The following is a 14337-nucleotide window of genomic DNA, read 5'->3' on the forward strand; positions in this document are numbered from 1 at the left end:
GAGAGGAGAGGAGAAGAGGAGAGGAGAGGAGGGGAGAGGAGAGGAGAAGAGGAGAGTGGAGGAGGGGAGAGGAGAGGAGAGGAGAGGAGAGGAGAAGAGGAGAGGAGAGATGAAGAGGAGAGGAGGGGAGAGGAGAGGAGAAGAGGAGAAGAGGAGAGTGGAGGAGAGGAGAGGAGAGATGAAGAGGAGAGGAGGGGAGAGGAGAAGAGGAGAGTGGAGGAGAGGGAGGGAGTAGGGAAGGGAGGAAGGGTTGTAGGGTGAGATGGGTGAGATGGGTGATTCTATAGAAACACATGAGACTCACATGAGACACACACACACACACACACGCACACACACACACACACACACACACACACACACACACACACACACACACACACACACACACACACACACACACACACACACACACACACACACACACACACACACACTCCTCTACAGCACAAAAGCTGTCCCTGCAGTGCCCTCCCTGCCCTCTGGAGTGATGAGCTGGGCTGCTCCTCAGACAATGATATCACCAGGCCCAGCATGGAGGAGTGGGGGAGGGAGGTGCACAGTCCCCCTCTCTCTCTCCCCTCTCCCATCTCCTCTCTCTCCTCCCTCTCCCATCTCCCCTCTCCCCTCTCTCCTCCCTCTCCTCCCTCTCTCCACCCTCTCCTACAGGGAGCGAGCGCCTCTCACACTCTAATGCAGAGTCAACATTATCATCACAGAGCACACTCAATACATCACACACACACACACACGCACACACACACACACACACACTCACAGTGCATGCCTCGGCGCACTCAGTACATTACACACACACACACACACACACATACAGTGCACACCTCTGCGCACTCACTACAGCAAATCCACAAAGGACACTGGGACTGACTCTTATGTAATCCAGCTCAGCAGGAAGAGGGAGAAAGAGAGGGAGAGAGAGAGGGAGGGAGAGAGGGAGTGAGGGGGAGAGGGAGAGGGAGAGAGAGAGGGAGGGAGAGAGGGAGGGAGAGAGGGAGGGAGAGAGAGAGGGAGAGAGCGAGAAGAGAAGGGAGCAAGAGGTAAAGATGGAGGGAGAGAGAGAGAGAGAAAGAGAGAGGGGGGAAGAGGGAGGGAGAGAGAGAGAAAGAGAGAGAGAGGGAGAGAGGGAGGGAAGGAGATAGAGCGGGAGAGAGAACCAGACAGGGAGAGAAAGAGAGAGAGGGATGGAGAGAGAGGGAAGGATGGAGGGAGGGAGAGGGGAGAGAGAGGGGAGAGAGAAAGAAACAGGGAGAGAAAGAGAGAGGGAGAGAGAGAGGGAGAGAGGGAGAGAGAGAGAGGGAGAGAGGGAGAGAGGGAGAGAGAGAGAAACGGAGAGAGGAAGCAGTAGTGGCTTACCTGCTGTCAAAGAGAGGGTCTGAGTACATGGGGGGCAAACGCATGGCTTCCCGCCCTATGGAGTGGTCGTTGTCATGGTTGTGGGGTATAACTTGCCCCTGCTTGGCTCTGTGGCAGGAGGACCCATCTGTGAAGGGGCAAGAGGCCAAATTCAGAGTCAACACTTGTGCTGTGTGTGTGTGTGGGGGGGGGGGGGGGCAGGACTTTCTGTGTGTGTGTGTGTGTGTGTGTGTGTGTGTGTGCCCATACTTGTGTGTGTGCCTATCTGTGTGTGTGTGTGTGTGTGTGTGTGTGTGTGTGCCTATGTGTGTGTGTGTGTGTGTGTGTGTGTGTGTGTGTGTGTGTGTGTGTGTGTGTGTGTGTGTGTGTGTGTGTGTGTGTGTGTGTGTGTGTGTGTGACATTAAAAACAGCAGATGGCCTTTCGGTAGATGTAGCAATTTGCAGTGCAGGTATGATACCGTAAACAATAATGTGACCTGGGAAACAGTCAATGGCACCAAAATACACAACTGCAGCAGAACACACTCCACCACCGGCCATCTCACACACACTCCACTAACACACACTCCACTCCCGGCCATCTCACACACACTCCACTCCCGGCCATCTCACACACACCCCACTAACGGCCATCTCACACACACTCCACTGCCGGCCATCTCACACACACTCCACTACCGGCCATCTCACACACACACTAATTCACCATCACAGTGCCTGCGCAGGAATTAGAGTGGACAGGATGCTGTGAAAGCAAGTCTGATGCCACCTAGACTGTTTAGTCTGCAAGCAGGTCTGATGCCACCCAGAGTGTTTAGTCTACAAGCAGGTCTGATGCGACCCAGAGTGTTTAGTCTGCAAGCAGGTCTGATGCCATAAAGACTGTTTAGTCTATGAGTGAGTCTGGCGCCACCTTGACAGTTTAGACCTGCGAGTATCTAATGGCACCTTGACAGTTTAGACCTGCGAGTATCTAATGGCACCTTGATGGTTTAGTCTGCGGGCACCATGACACCATCTGGCCCAGGGTTTGCCTCTCTGGCTGGCCACTAATCTCCTCAGGTCTGAGGATTTACCGGGCTATTTTCTGCCACCTCCAGGGGGGGGGGGGGGATCTGGCTTAAGATGGCTCCTCCTGCTCAGACTCCAGTTACTGTCTACAACAACACACACCCCCCTCCTCCCCGTTTCATATCCACATAAGCACAACCAGGCTGCTCATGTCTGTCTGCCTGGCTGCCTGGCTGCCTGTCTGCCTGTCCGTCTGTCTGCCTGTGTGTCTGTCTGCATGTGTGTCTGTCTGCCTGTCTGTCTGCCTGTGTGTCTGTCTGCCTGTGTGTCTGTCTGCCTGTGTGTCTGTCCGCCTGTGTGTCTGTCTGCCTGTCTTATCTCCTATTCTTGCTTACTCACACACATGTTGGCATGGTGAGACATATTTCCTTCCTCAAAGGCCACTATTGTGTGTGTGGCACGGTGGCTCAGTTGCTTGCACTGCTTGCACTGCCTTCTCACAGCAAGAAGGTCATGGGTTCGATTCCCCCATGGGGCGCTGTTGGCTCTGGGGGGCAGGTCCTCCCCAGAGTGCACAGTGGGCTATCTCCCGGGCCTTTCTGTGTGGAGTTTGCATGTTCTCCCCGTGTTCACAAGAGGTTTCCTCTACTAAGGACCCCAACAGAAAAAACATGCAAAATAACAGAACACATCCATCCCTGTCCAAAGATGGACAGTTCACTTCACTTGGTCCCCGGGCGCTGAAAAGCTGCCCACTGCTCCTGGGGGGTCCTTGAGGAAGGACGGTCCAGGATGGGAAAAAAGCAGAAAATAAATTCACCGCGACCTCAGGCCTACCTGCGTGTGCGTGTGTGTGTGTCCTGTGTCGCCTCCATATATACACGTGTGTGTTCCAGTGCGTCGTGTGTGCCATTAAAAACCTGACAAAGGTCTTAATTGAATGTTGGCATTACTGAAAGGGGGCATTACTGAAAGGGGGCATTACTGAAGGTTAATCGCCCCCCTGAGTGGAACAAGTCTGTTAGGGTTAGGGTTAGATGTTCAGGCATCTCAATGTATTACAGTTTTCCCCAGTCATTTTCACACTTCTTTCAATACCATGTACACGTTTTCAAAACACTTAACACATGCACCATATCAGTCGACTATGTGAACTAAACACTTAACACATGCACCATATTAGTCGACTATGTGAACTAAACACTTAACACATGCACCATATCAGTCGACTATGCGAACTAAACTGTTGATGCTTTTGCATGGCTTAGATACCAAATGGATTCAATGACCACTTCTTCCCAAATTCATGGATACCTGTCTCAGTCAATGTTCACCACCAACAAAATGCTGTGCTACTACTTGAAATAGGACAGATTATTCTATAATTTTTGCTGAAAATCTATTCAGTTTTCTGCTTTGTTTTGTATGTATGTTGTTTTGGTCTGTAAATGATTATAGACCTGTGGCGCTCACTCCCATCATCGCCAAGTGCTTTGAGAGGCTGGTGGCGAAGCGCGTTAAGGCTGCCCTCCCTCGCTCCCTGGACCAGCATCAGTATGCTTACAGGGAAAACAGGTCCACTGAGGATGCTATCGTCACAGCCCTCCATAAAACGCTGACACACCTGGACAAGAAGGAGACATATGTGAGACTCCTCTTCATAGACTACAGCTCGGCTTTTAATACCATCGTCCCCAACCGGCTGATCACCAAACTCCTTGATCTGGGCCTCAGCTACAGCCTGTGTATGTGGATTAAGGATTTCCTAACAGATCGCCCCCAGACAGTGAGACTGGGTCCTCACCAATCCTCGAGCCTGTCCCTCAGCACCGGAGCTCCACAAGGCTGTGTATTGAGTCCCCTGCTCTACTCCGTCTACACATATGACTGCACCAACACCCACACTTCAAATACAGTAATCAAATTTGCAGATGACACGACTGTGGTAGGACAAATCACCAACGGAAATGAAAGTGCCTACAGAGACGAAGTTGACAGACTGACAGGATGGTGTAAGCAAAACAACCTGACCCTGAATGTCAAAAAGACAAAAGAAATCATAGTTGACTTCAGACGGCAAAAGGCAAACCCTCAACCCCTCATCATCAATGGTGAGGAAGTGGAGAGGACCTCCTGCTTTAAGTTCCTGGGGGTTATGCTCTCAGAGGACCTGAAATGGGTGAGTAACACAACCGCCACAGTCAAGAAAGCACAGCAGCGGCTCTACTTCTTGCGAATACTGAAGAGAAACAACCTGTCTTCCGAGCTGCTTAAGTCTTTTTACCACTGTTGCATTGAAAGTGTCCTCACATACTGTATCACTGCATGGTATGTCAACTGCACAGACAAGGACAGGAAATCCCTCAGTCAGGTCATAAGGTCTGCGGAGAGAATAATTGGACTTTCACTGCCTCCCCTGGACGACATCTTTAGGACACGCTGCCTCCGCCGAGCATGTGGCATTTTGAAGGATGAGACTCACCCCGCAAACCTTCTCTTCACCCTGCTTCCCTCTGGCAGGCGCTACCGGGCCACTACAGCCCGCACCTCCAGACTGCAGAACAGCTTCATCCCCAGGGCCATCACAGAACTAAACAATCACACAACCCTCATACCCTCCACCCAGCACAACTGCACTTTTTTTAGTGGTTGCACAAACAAATTTCGTTGTGTATCCAATGCACAATGACAAATAAAGTCTATTCTATTCTATTCTATTCTATGTCTGCAGCCTTGTTATCAACTACACTATACAACCGTACAAAAGTGGTGCAGTACAGCATTTGCATTGAAATGTGCATGCATGAAGGAAAATATAGATGTAGTTGTCGCTGAAGACATTTTCTCACAATTACTGCTGTATATGTAAGTCATGTGCTATTAATGAGACAAATTGACCCAAAAATGCAACTATAACAAACACTTTTATCCAAAGTGACTGACAATATCATCTTGCATTGGCCAGGAATTGAATCGAGGTCAGCTACTTGTTATTCAACAACACTAACCTCAACATTTGCCACACTCAAAAGTGGTATACATAGTATTCTGACAGGCAAACCAACAGATGAAAAACGTTTGTTCTTGGTGTCATGACAACAGCTTGCCTTGAAATATTTTTGGAATATGGGGAATTTTAGGGGTGGATAAGATGTGCTAAAGATTTTTTCTAAAAATTCAAGGCAAGGGGGAATGTAGTCTTATGTGTTGTTGTTTCACTTTACTGGAAAAGAAAAATGTCTGCAGACTATTTTTGTATTATAGTATACCACAGAAAATGCATGGAGCTGTCTTGAGGCATTTAGCTGAATTTCATATTTACTGTATTTTATTTCATATTACAATATGTGCAAGGTGTCACACGTTTATCTTTTGCAATACAACACTAAACTGTGCAAAAATAGAGGATACAGCAACACATAATATATGCATTTTGCGATGCTTCAAGGTGTCTGTGCTTTACACTTCATTGTACATTGAGTGATAAAGTAGTTTGATGGGAGAGAGCATATGCTATGGCAGCATGAGTCACTTTTGGGTGAACTATTGAAGTGTTTTGGTGGTTGTAGTGCGTTTACACCAAAGGTTAACTGAAGTTTGAAAATGATTGGATAAAATTGTAGGAAGCATCTTTTTCTATTATTCTCGCCACCATACTCTCCTCCATCATGTTCTTTAGCATACTCTTTATCATTCTCCATACTCCATACTCCAGAGGAAGCAGAGAGCCTGTGTGTACTCTGGCCCATGTTAGCGGTCTGGGCTGGGAGTGGTCCATCTTATTCTTTAGCATACTCTCTATCATACTCTACACCATACTAACCAGCATACTCTAAAGTCTCCATCATATTCTTTAGCATACTCTCTATCATACTCTACACCATACTAACCAGCATACTCTAAAGTCTCCATCATATTCTTTAGCATACTCTCTATCATACTCTACACCATACTAACCAGCATACTCTAAAGTCTCCATCATATTCTTTAGCATACTGTCTATCATACTCTACACCATACTAACCAGCATACTCTAAAGTCTCCATCATATTCTTTAGCATACTCTCTATCATACTCTACACCATAATAACTAGCATACTCATATTCTTTAGCATACTGTCTAAACTGTGTGTGTAGGTGTAGGTGTAGGTGTAGGTAGCCTCCATACTAACCAGCATACTCCACATTCACAGTACTCTCCACCATACTCGCCAGTATATTTCTGCATGAGGTTCTCCATTACAGTGAGACCTTAAGTTTCCTTAAACTTGGTTTGTTGCGCTAAAGGCCTAGATGCTAAACTACTAGATGCGTTCTGTTAGTCTGCTCACAGCCCTGGAGAGATGGAGGAGAGAGAAGAGAGGGAAGAGATGGAGGACAGAGATGGAGGAGAGGGAAGAGAGGGAAGAGATGGAGGAGAGAGATGGAGAAGAGAGATGGAGGAGAGAGATGGAGGAGAGAAATGGAGGAGAGATGGAGAGAGATGGAGGAGAGAGATGGAGGAGAGGGAAGAGAGGGAAGAGAGGGAGGAGAGAGATGGAGGAGAGGGAAGAGAGGGAGGAGAGGGAGGAGAGAGATGGAGGAGAGGGAAGAGAGGGAGGAGAGGAGAGAGATGGAGAGAGATGGAGGAGAGAGATGGAGGAGAGAGATGGAGGAGAGGGAAGAGAGGGAAGAGAGGGAAGAGAGGGAGGAGAGAGATGGAGGACACATGTGGTTCAGACTCCCTTCTCCACTGCTGTGTTTTGTTTTGTTTAGTTGTTGGGTCTCCTATTTTCACACAGACATCTTTGGATCTGAGCAGTATTCATCCATGTTCCCCACCAGTGGCCTCCCTACTTCATACACACACACACACACACACACACACACACATACACTAACATACACACACACACACACACACTAATATATGCACACAGGTACCCACATACACATACACATACACATGCACACACACATACACTAACATACACACACACACACACACACATGCACTAACATACACACACACACACACAGACACACACACACACACTCACACTCACACACACACACACACACACACACACACACACACATACACATACACATACACCTACACCTACACCTACACCTGCACCTACACATACACAATAATATATGCACACAGACACACACATACACGTGCACTTACACACAAACACACACACACACAATAATAAATGTACACAGACCCATACTCACTCTTAAAGGTGTGTGTCTGACCATCTCCCTCCAGCAGAAAGCAGGTGAGCATGTGTGGGCACACCTCCTCCAGCACGGAGCAGAATGCGTACACGGCCCCGGGCCCCTTGGCGGACAGTTGCTCCAGGAAAAGCTCTGCCCTCTTGCTCTGGCTCTCGTGGCCCAGGATCTCCTTGTACTCGGCGGGGGAGAACACCTTGGCGTAGACCAGGTGCGGCAGCACCTTGGCCACGTCCAGCTGGTTGAGGATGGTGGCGCGATGACGCTTCAGGATCCTGGCGGCCCACTTCTTCCTCTTCCTGGTCACCAGCTTCCTGGCGCCACTGTCGGGCTGCTTCCTCTGCTTCCTCCTCACGAACCACTTCCTGCTCCCACTGCCCAACATCCTCACCTGCAGGAGCCCCAGCAAGAGTTCCTCCGCAGCTCGGTCCACCCACTGGCCCAGCGGGGGAAGGTGCATATTTCAGGCCAGAGAGGGGAGCATGCTAGCGCTCCAGGGCCTGTGGAGCTCCTGGGTTGTGCTGCGCTGCTGTGGTGCGCTGTGGTGTGTGTGGTGGTGCGCTACTGTGGTGCGCTGTGGTGTGTGTGGTGTGTGTGGTGGTGAGCATCTGAAGCAGGACAGGACAATCTGCACACAGTCAGGATGTTAGCTCTGCTGCTTACAGACGCTAAGAGGATTACAGCCTTGCTAAGTAGACCACTCCAACCCGCTAAGAGTTTACTGGGAGATGCATGGAAATCTTGGCTGGATAATTCAGTTCTTGATGAGTTCAAATTAACAAATTAAAGTGCTTTTTTTTCTATTAGAATTGCCATTTAGACTGTTTTCAGGTTTACTGTGGCCATATATCTCTGAGCTGGCTGTGCCTGGCTTGACCATAGAAAGAGAAAGGAGAGGAAAAAAAGTGTGTAAATAGTTAAAACTCACGAACTTAATCTGTCATCTTAGAGGGGAGCTTTGAAACCAAGGACAAATGTAAAACAGTATACTGACCTTGTTTCACCAGACCTGACATTATTTCTACAGTGCTGTGGGTTTATCGTATGGCCACTTGAGGGTGCAGTAGTCCTAAATAGTACAGAACATGTTCCGCAATGCACTGAGCAGCGCGACGGAGAAGCTCTGCCAAGTTTCAAACCTGACAAATGATGCCAGATATCGGTAAGATTGCTTTCTGGAGACAACAATGATGATGTCACAACCGCAGCCTGGAATTCAAATGAAATCAATAAATCATAAATCATTTATATTTCATTACTCAGATTTTATCAAACTATATTCAATTATATTATCAGGCCTTTGATATCTATACTGAGTCAATAGATGGAACCTTGTGTGCTGTGGCACGCACGTGTGTCAAAGGTCAGGAATCATTTGCACGTCTGAACTCTGAGCCTACAGATTATCCATTTGCGGTAAATTATCTTTTAGCGCTCAGTTGCTTCCCTATTACTTTAATGGCTGAATGTTATCTGTATGATTTCATAAGAGGCTTCGTCTACCATTAAAGTAACACTATGCAACAATTTAACACTTTTTGAGGTATGGTTTTTAGGCAACTAGTTTTGGTACCATCCTCAAATTAATTTTGATAGAATAGGGACATGTGAAGGACAGATACACACCCGTGTCTTCCCCACTAGCCATCCAGGATATGCCCTATGTAGTTCTGTGTGCCGGGCTGGAATACCCTGCAAAATGAAAGACAAGCTTTCACAGCATGACATTGCCAGCTATACTGCCAAAAGACACCAGTTAGTGTGTTGTTGGCAAGCTTCTATCAGTGTCAACTGGGCTGTTGGTGGTGTTTGCAAGGTTTTTGCATGCCTTTTAGGTAGTTAGCTTGCTAGTTTTGGAACTGAACTCCTTATTGCTGCTTTAGGGACCAGCCTTAGTTTCCGCTCATTTCTAAAATCCGAATGCTGAATGATGTCAGTATTTAGATGTATTAGTATACTTACATGGAGTACTTTATGAAACTGTAAATTAAAACATGCTTCTTGCAGGGAATCAGTGTGTGATGCTTGGCTCAGTAATGTGTGTGTCTGCAGATGGCCCTGTGCCAGGCATCCAGTGGAACGAAACAAAAGACTGCACAGGTAATCATTGCTGACACACACCCTCTCCTCAAACACTCACAGCCACTTTCTTTATCTCCAATTCACATGCTAACCTGGACAGAGAGGCATTCTATTGGTTTTGTCTTGTCAACAAAGGATTATACCAATCTTTGTTCCTGTAACAGGGCTGTTTGGCTTTTCCAGATTTCCTCCATAAAGCAATAAATCTCAAAGAAGGTGCCGGAACTCTGGGCTTGATTGAAGGAGCGGAGATGTGCCTGTGCCCACTGATTTGCTTGAGTCAGGCCTATGCAATCATTTACTGATCAGTCTCTCACACACATTCACACACACACACACACACACACACATAGACAGACACACACACACACACACACACACATAGACACACACACACACACATAGACACACACACACACACACTCACCACACACCCATAGATATATAAACACCCACCACCCACCTATAGACACACAAGGTTCAAGGTTCATCCTAAACCATCAAAGGAGCATTTCGTATGACTGTGCTTTAGTACCAGGGGCCATTCTTGCCTTATTAGTGCTCAGAGTTGATCCATTCTTGCCTTATTAGTGCTGAGAGTTGATCAAGATTTGTGGACTTCTGCTTGTCCACCCGCTTTTTGAGGATTGACCACAAGTTCTCGATGGGATTAGATCTGGGGAGTGTCCTGGCCACTGATCCAAAATTTCAATGTAATGATCTCCGAGCCACTTCATTATCCCTTGCCTTGTGACATGGTGCTCCATGTTGGAAGATGCTCGGATCATCACCAAATTGCTCCTGGATGGTTGGGAGAGGTTGCTCTTGGAGGGCATTTTGATACCATTCTTCACACACACACTCACACCCTCACACACACACGCACACACACACACACACACACACACACATATGATGGTGTCTTGGAGGGCGTTTTGATACCATTCTTCACACACACACTCACCCTCACACACACACACACACACACACACACACATGATGGTGTCTTGGAGGGCGTTTTGATACCATTCTTTATTCATGACAGTGTTTTGGGGCAGGGTTGTGAGTAGGCCCTCTCCTTTGGATGAGAAGAGACCCCAGGATGGTCTCAGGATGCTTCACTGTTGGCACAACTTCATTTTGTGATTAAGTTCATTTTGTATGCCAATGAAGCTCTTTGCAGTTCATTCAAAATGCATCTGATCACTGCACAATAATCTAGAAACGATGTGAATCGCCACCACGAATAAAACTGAAGCAGCAACGTTTTGCAAAACACAGAGTTAGTGTCACTGCCAAAAAAATTTGACCATGACTGTACTGTGTGTGCCGTGTTAGCGGTCCGTGACAGGAGTGATCCCGTGACTACCTAAACTTGTTAATGCAAGATGGATAACTTCACAAAGCAACTCAAACACAGGCGTGTCCCCCTCTGTCTTTAACATAAGCTGATGCTTTCAGACAGTATTCTCTCTGTTTTCACTAAGTCCCACCCTACATTTCCCAGCAGGGTGTTGTGGAGTAAATACGAATGTCAACATGCCGGACAAAAGGACACGGCAGCAATGTATCCTGCAGCTTACCAGGAAGGGGATGGAGAGAAGAGGCAGCCGCCTCCTCAAACACTGACCTCATGACTGGAGCGGGAAATTACCTGAATGCTGTCCAAGACCAACAGCACTGGCCAACCTTCCTGGTGCTCCTTTGTTTGGCTGTCCTCCTCTCAGTGTCGCATCATGCTGGGATAGAGACAAGAGACGGGAGACGCTGGTCTCCTCTCATGCTGGGGATAGAGACAAGAGACTAGAGACGCCTCAGATTGCACCCACAACAAGAGATCGGTGACAAAGCTGTGCTACAGTTTCTACAACAGCTTACACAAGTTTTTCTTCAATTAAGTCTCATCTTTTAAAAGTCTACACACAGACAATAAAACTACATACAAAAAATTAAACACAAAATGACACACACAAAAAATTAAACACACAAAATGACACACACAAAATGCTCCTGCCAAATGGAACACTTATTTCAAAATCAAATCTGTTAAACAGCGAACACAACAGTTCATTGGATGAGGCTTTTTCGAACACTATAAATAAATTAAGCGTATTCCTTTTTCTAGTTACAGTGTCACAATTGACTTTGTAAAGCATTCGGACAAAACCTCTAACTTTACACTGCAATGTATAAACACACAAATACAGTACTTGCACAAATGTTCAAACTTTTGTCTGAACGGTTAACATTTGTAAATGCTTGTAAATCTGGATCCTGTCTCGTGGTCTTTCCCAGCCTTACATACTGTGTGTGCTGAGTGGCGACTCACGTCACGTCACGTCTGTGGTGAAGATCAAAAGCCTGTTTCCCAATTTCATTCCGTCTCTTCCACGAACACAGAGTGTGCAATACTGTAGAACACAGTGATAGGAAATCTCTTTCTAATCTAATCCACTTGAACAAGATCTATAATTCCTCTTTAGGCCTTTATATTAGTCATCGTTGTCAATTGTATCTCAAAGCCAATCATTCTGGGTTATAGATTCCATTCAGGGCTTGATTAGATCTTCATGGAGTTCACGACCACAAATCCCAGCAGTATGCGCAGATAGATATGTCATCATTTATCCAAATATTTGCATCAAACAGCAAACACAATAGTTAATTTGATTAAGCTTTTTCAATCACTAAATTACGTATTCCTTTTGTAGTTACAGGGACGCAGTTCACTTTGTAAAGCATTCTGACAAAACCTCTAACATTACACTGCAATGTATAAACACACAAATACTATACTTTACCACACAAATACGATACTTTAACACACAAATACAGTACTTTAACAAATACATTTTTGTTCAGTTTTCCAAAACGTGTGCCAGTGTTGCATATAAACAGCACCATTGGCATTTCCAGCGCTCCAGTGTATTATACAAAATAGCTTACTGACAAGAGATCATTAAAGACAATATATATGGTCAACACATATATGCAATTTAGGGTGCTGAGGACAGTAACGATAACACCTAACTATACCTTACTGCTGTAGCACAGTATTCCAGAGTGTTCTGCGTGGAAACTTATCATCCCTTTGCCAAGATGTAGAAAAATGAAATTGACCCTTTGGACGTGATGCATGAAAGAGAAACGGTGTGACTATATAACCTTGTGGTTTTTCTTAAGTGTTGAATGAAATGGACCACTGAGTGTAAGGCAAAGAATTAGCTTGTAGTTTGCAAATGTGGTCTGGTTTGGCTGGATCTTTGACTCACAAGTTACAGGAAATTGTGTAAAACCTTTGTGTTTAAGCAGTCTAAAAACGGTAACACTATAAACGTAAAGTCATCCAGCGTTCTCTCTGTCTGTTGAGCACGTGTCAGGACAAACTGACTTTTGTGACAGTGTGAGGTTGAAATCAGGAAATAATTGGAGGTCATTGTTCCACGCTGGGTGGAGGCTGTGCGGTTAAAAAACACAAACTCAGGATAAACTCTGGCATCGTGTCAAACTAATTACCTGTATTAGTTCGTCAGCATTCATCACTGGCATCAAAGGCCTGTTTCCCAATTTCATTCCCTCTCTTCCACAATCACAGAGTGTGCAATACTGTAGAACACTACGATAGGGAATCTCCTTCCAATCTAATCTAATTCACCTGAACCAAATTCCTCGTAGGTCTTTTATGTTGGTTACTATTGTTGATAGTCTCTCTACGTCGTTCATTTTGGGCAACTGATTCCAGTCATGAAGCTTAGAACTTGATAAGATCTTCATTTAGTTCAGGGGTATTCAACCGGGGGTCCGCGACAGCATCGCAGGGGGTCGGCGACATGATGAGCCTATGTTTATCAGTTCACCATTGATTTTTTTTTTTTTTTTTAAATTCGCTTTGATATTTCAACACATTTCCAGATTACTCTTGAATATCGTGAAAAATAAAATAAGCTGATAATAATATAAAGGAGATTCACGCTGACAGAATGTAGCCTTGCACCTATCCAGTCTATGGTAGCCTGTGCTTTGCTAATGTTAACTATTGCGGCATATGGAGACGCATCACGTTTTCTTGAATGCCAAGCCTATTGAGTACATGCAACAGATGTTGCGTGATTTTCATATGACTTAAGTTCTGGATAAGTTGCCAGACAGAATTTCCAGAGCTTGCTGCAAATGCAATGAGGTGTATTTTGCCCTTTCAAATACCTGTGTGGGAGCGGTTTTTCTACACTGGCGTACTTGAAGAATAAGTACAGGGCAAAGCTTGAACCAGAGAATGATATGAGACTGTCGCTATCTATCATTTTGCCACGAATAGACCGGCTGTGTGGACTTCACCATGCCCAGATATTACACTGACAGGTCTCCCCTCTCTCCACGCACGCACGAACGCACGCACACAAACACACGCGCGCGCAGCAGGCACATCAGTGGGCCGTGGATTACTTTCTAGTCAGAATAGTGGTCCCTGGGACAAAACCAGTTGAAAACCCCTGATTTAGTTCATGACCTCACAAATCCAACATTATGACAGTTATGTCATTATTAACCCCCTCGATCTTGTGTTATGAAAGCCACATTCCCGTCCCAAAATGCCACTTAAAACCCATTACAGTTTTTTAGGATTGGATAAACAATAAAATCAAAAG

The 14337-nt window shown here is 46.0% G+C and overlaps 1 protein-coding gene across 1 annotated transcript in view; it reads right to left on the reverse strand.

The window, feature by feature from the left end:
* The window catches only part of tjp1b (tight junction protein 1b), a 117106-nt gene extending 108797 nt beyond the window's left edge, over positions 1-8309 (reverse strand). Inside the window, exons 1-2 of the mRNA XM_031562307.2 lie at positions 7610-8309; positions 1375-1501 (exon numbers count right to left, since the gene is read on the reverse strand). Coding sequence (XP_031418167.1) covers positions 1375-1501; positions 7610-8069 — 587 coding nt within the window. The 5' untranslated portion in view covers positions 8070-8309. The remainder of the gene's footprint in view (positions 1-1374; positions 1502-7609) is intronic.
* Between the last annotated feature and the right edge of the window lie 6028 nt (positions 8310-14337).

Source organism: Clupea harengus, chromosome 3 (genome assembly GCF_900700415.2).
Source record: "Clupea harengus chromosome 3, Ch_v2.0.2, whole genome shotgun sequence".
In the NCBI taxonomy this organism is placed as follows: domain Eukaryota; kingdom Metazoa; phylum Chordata; class Actinopteri; order Clupeiformes; family Clupeidae; genus Clupea; species Clupea harengus.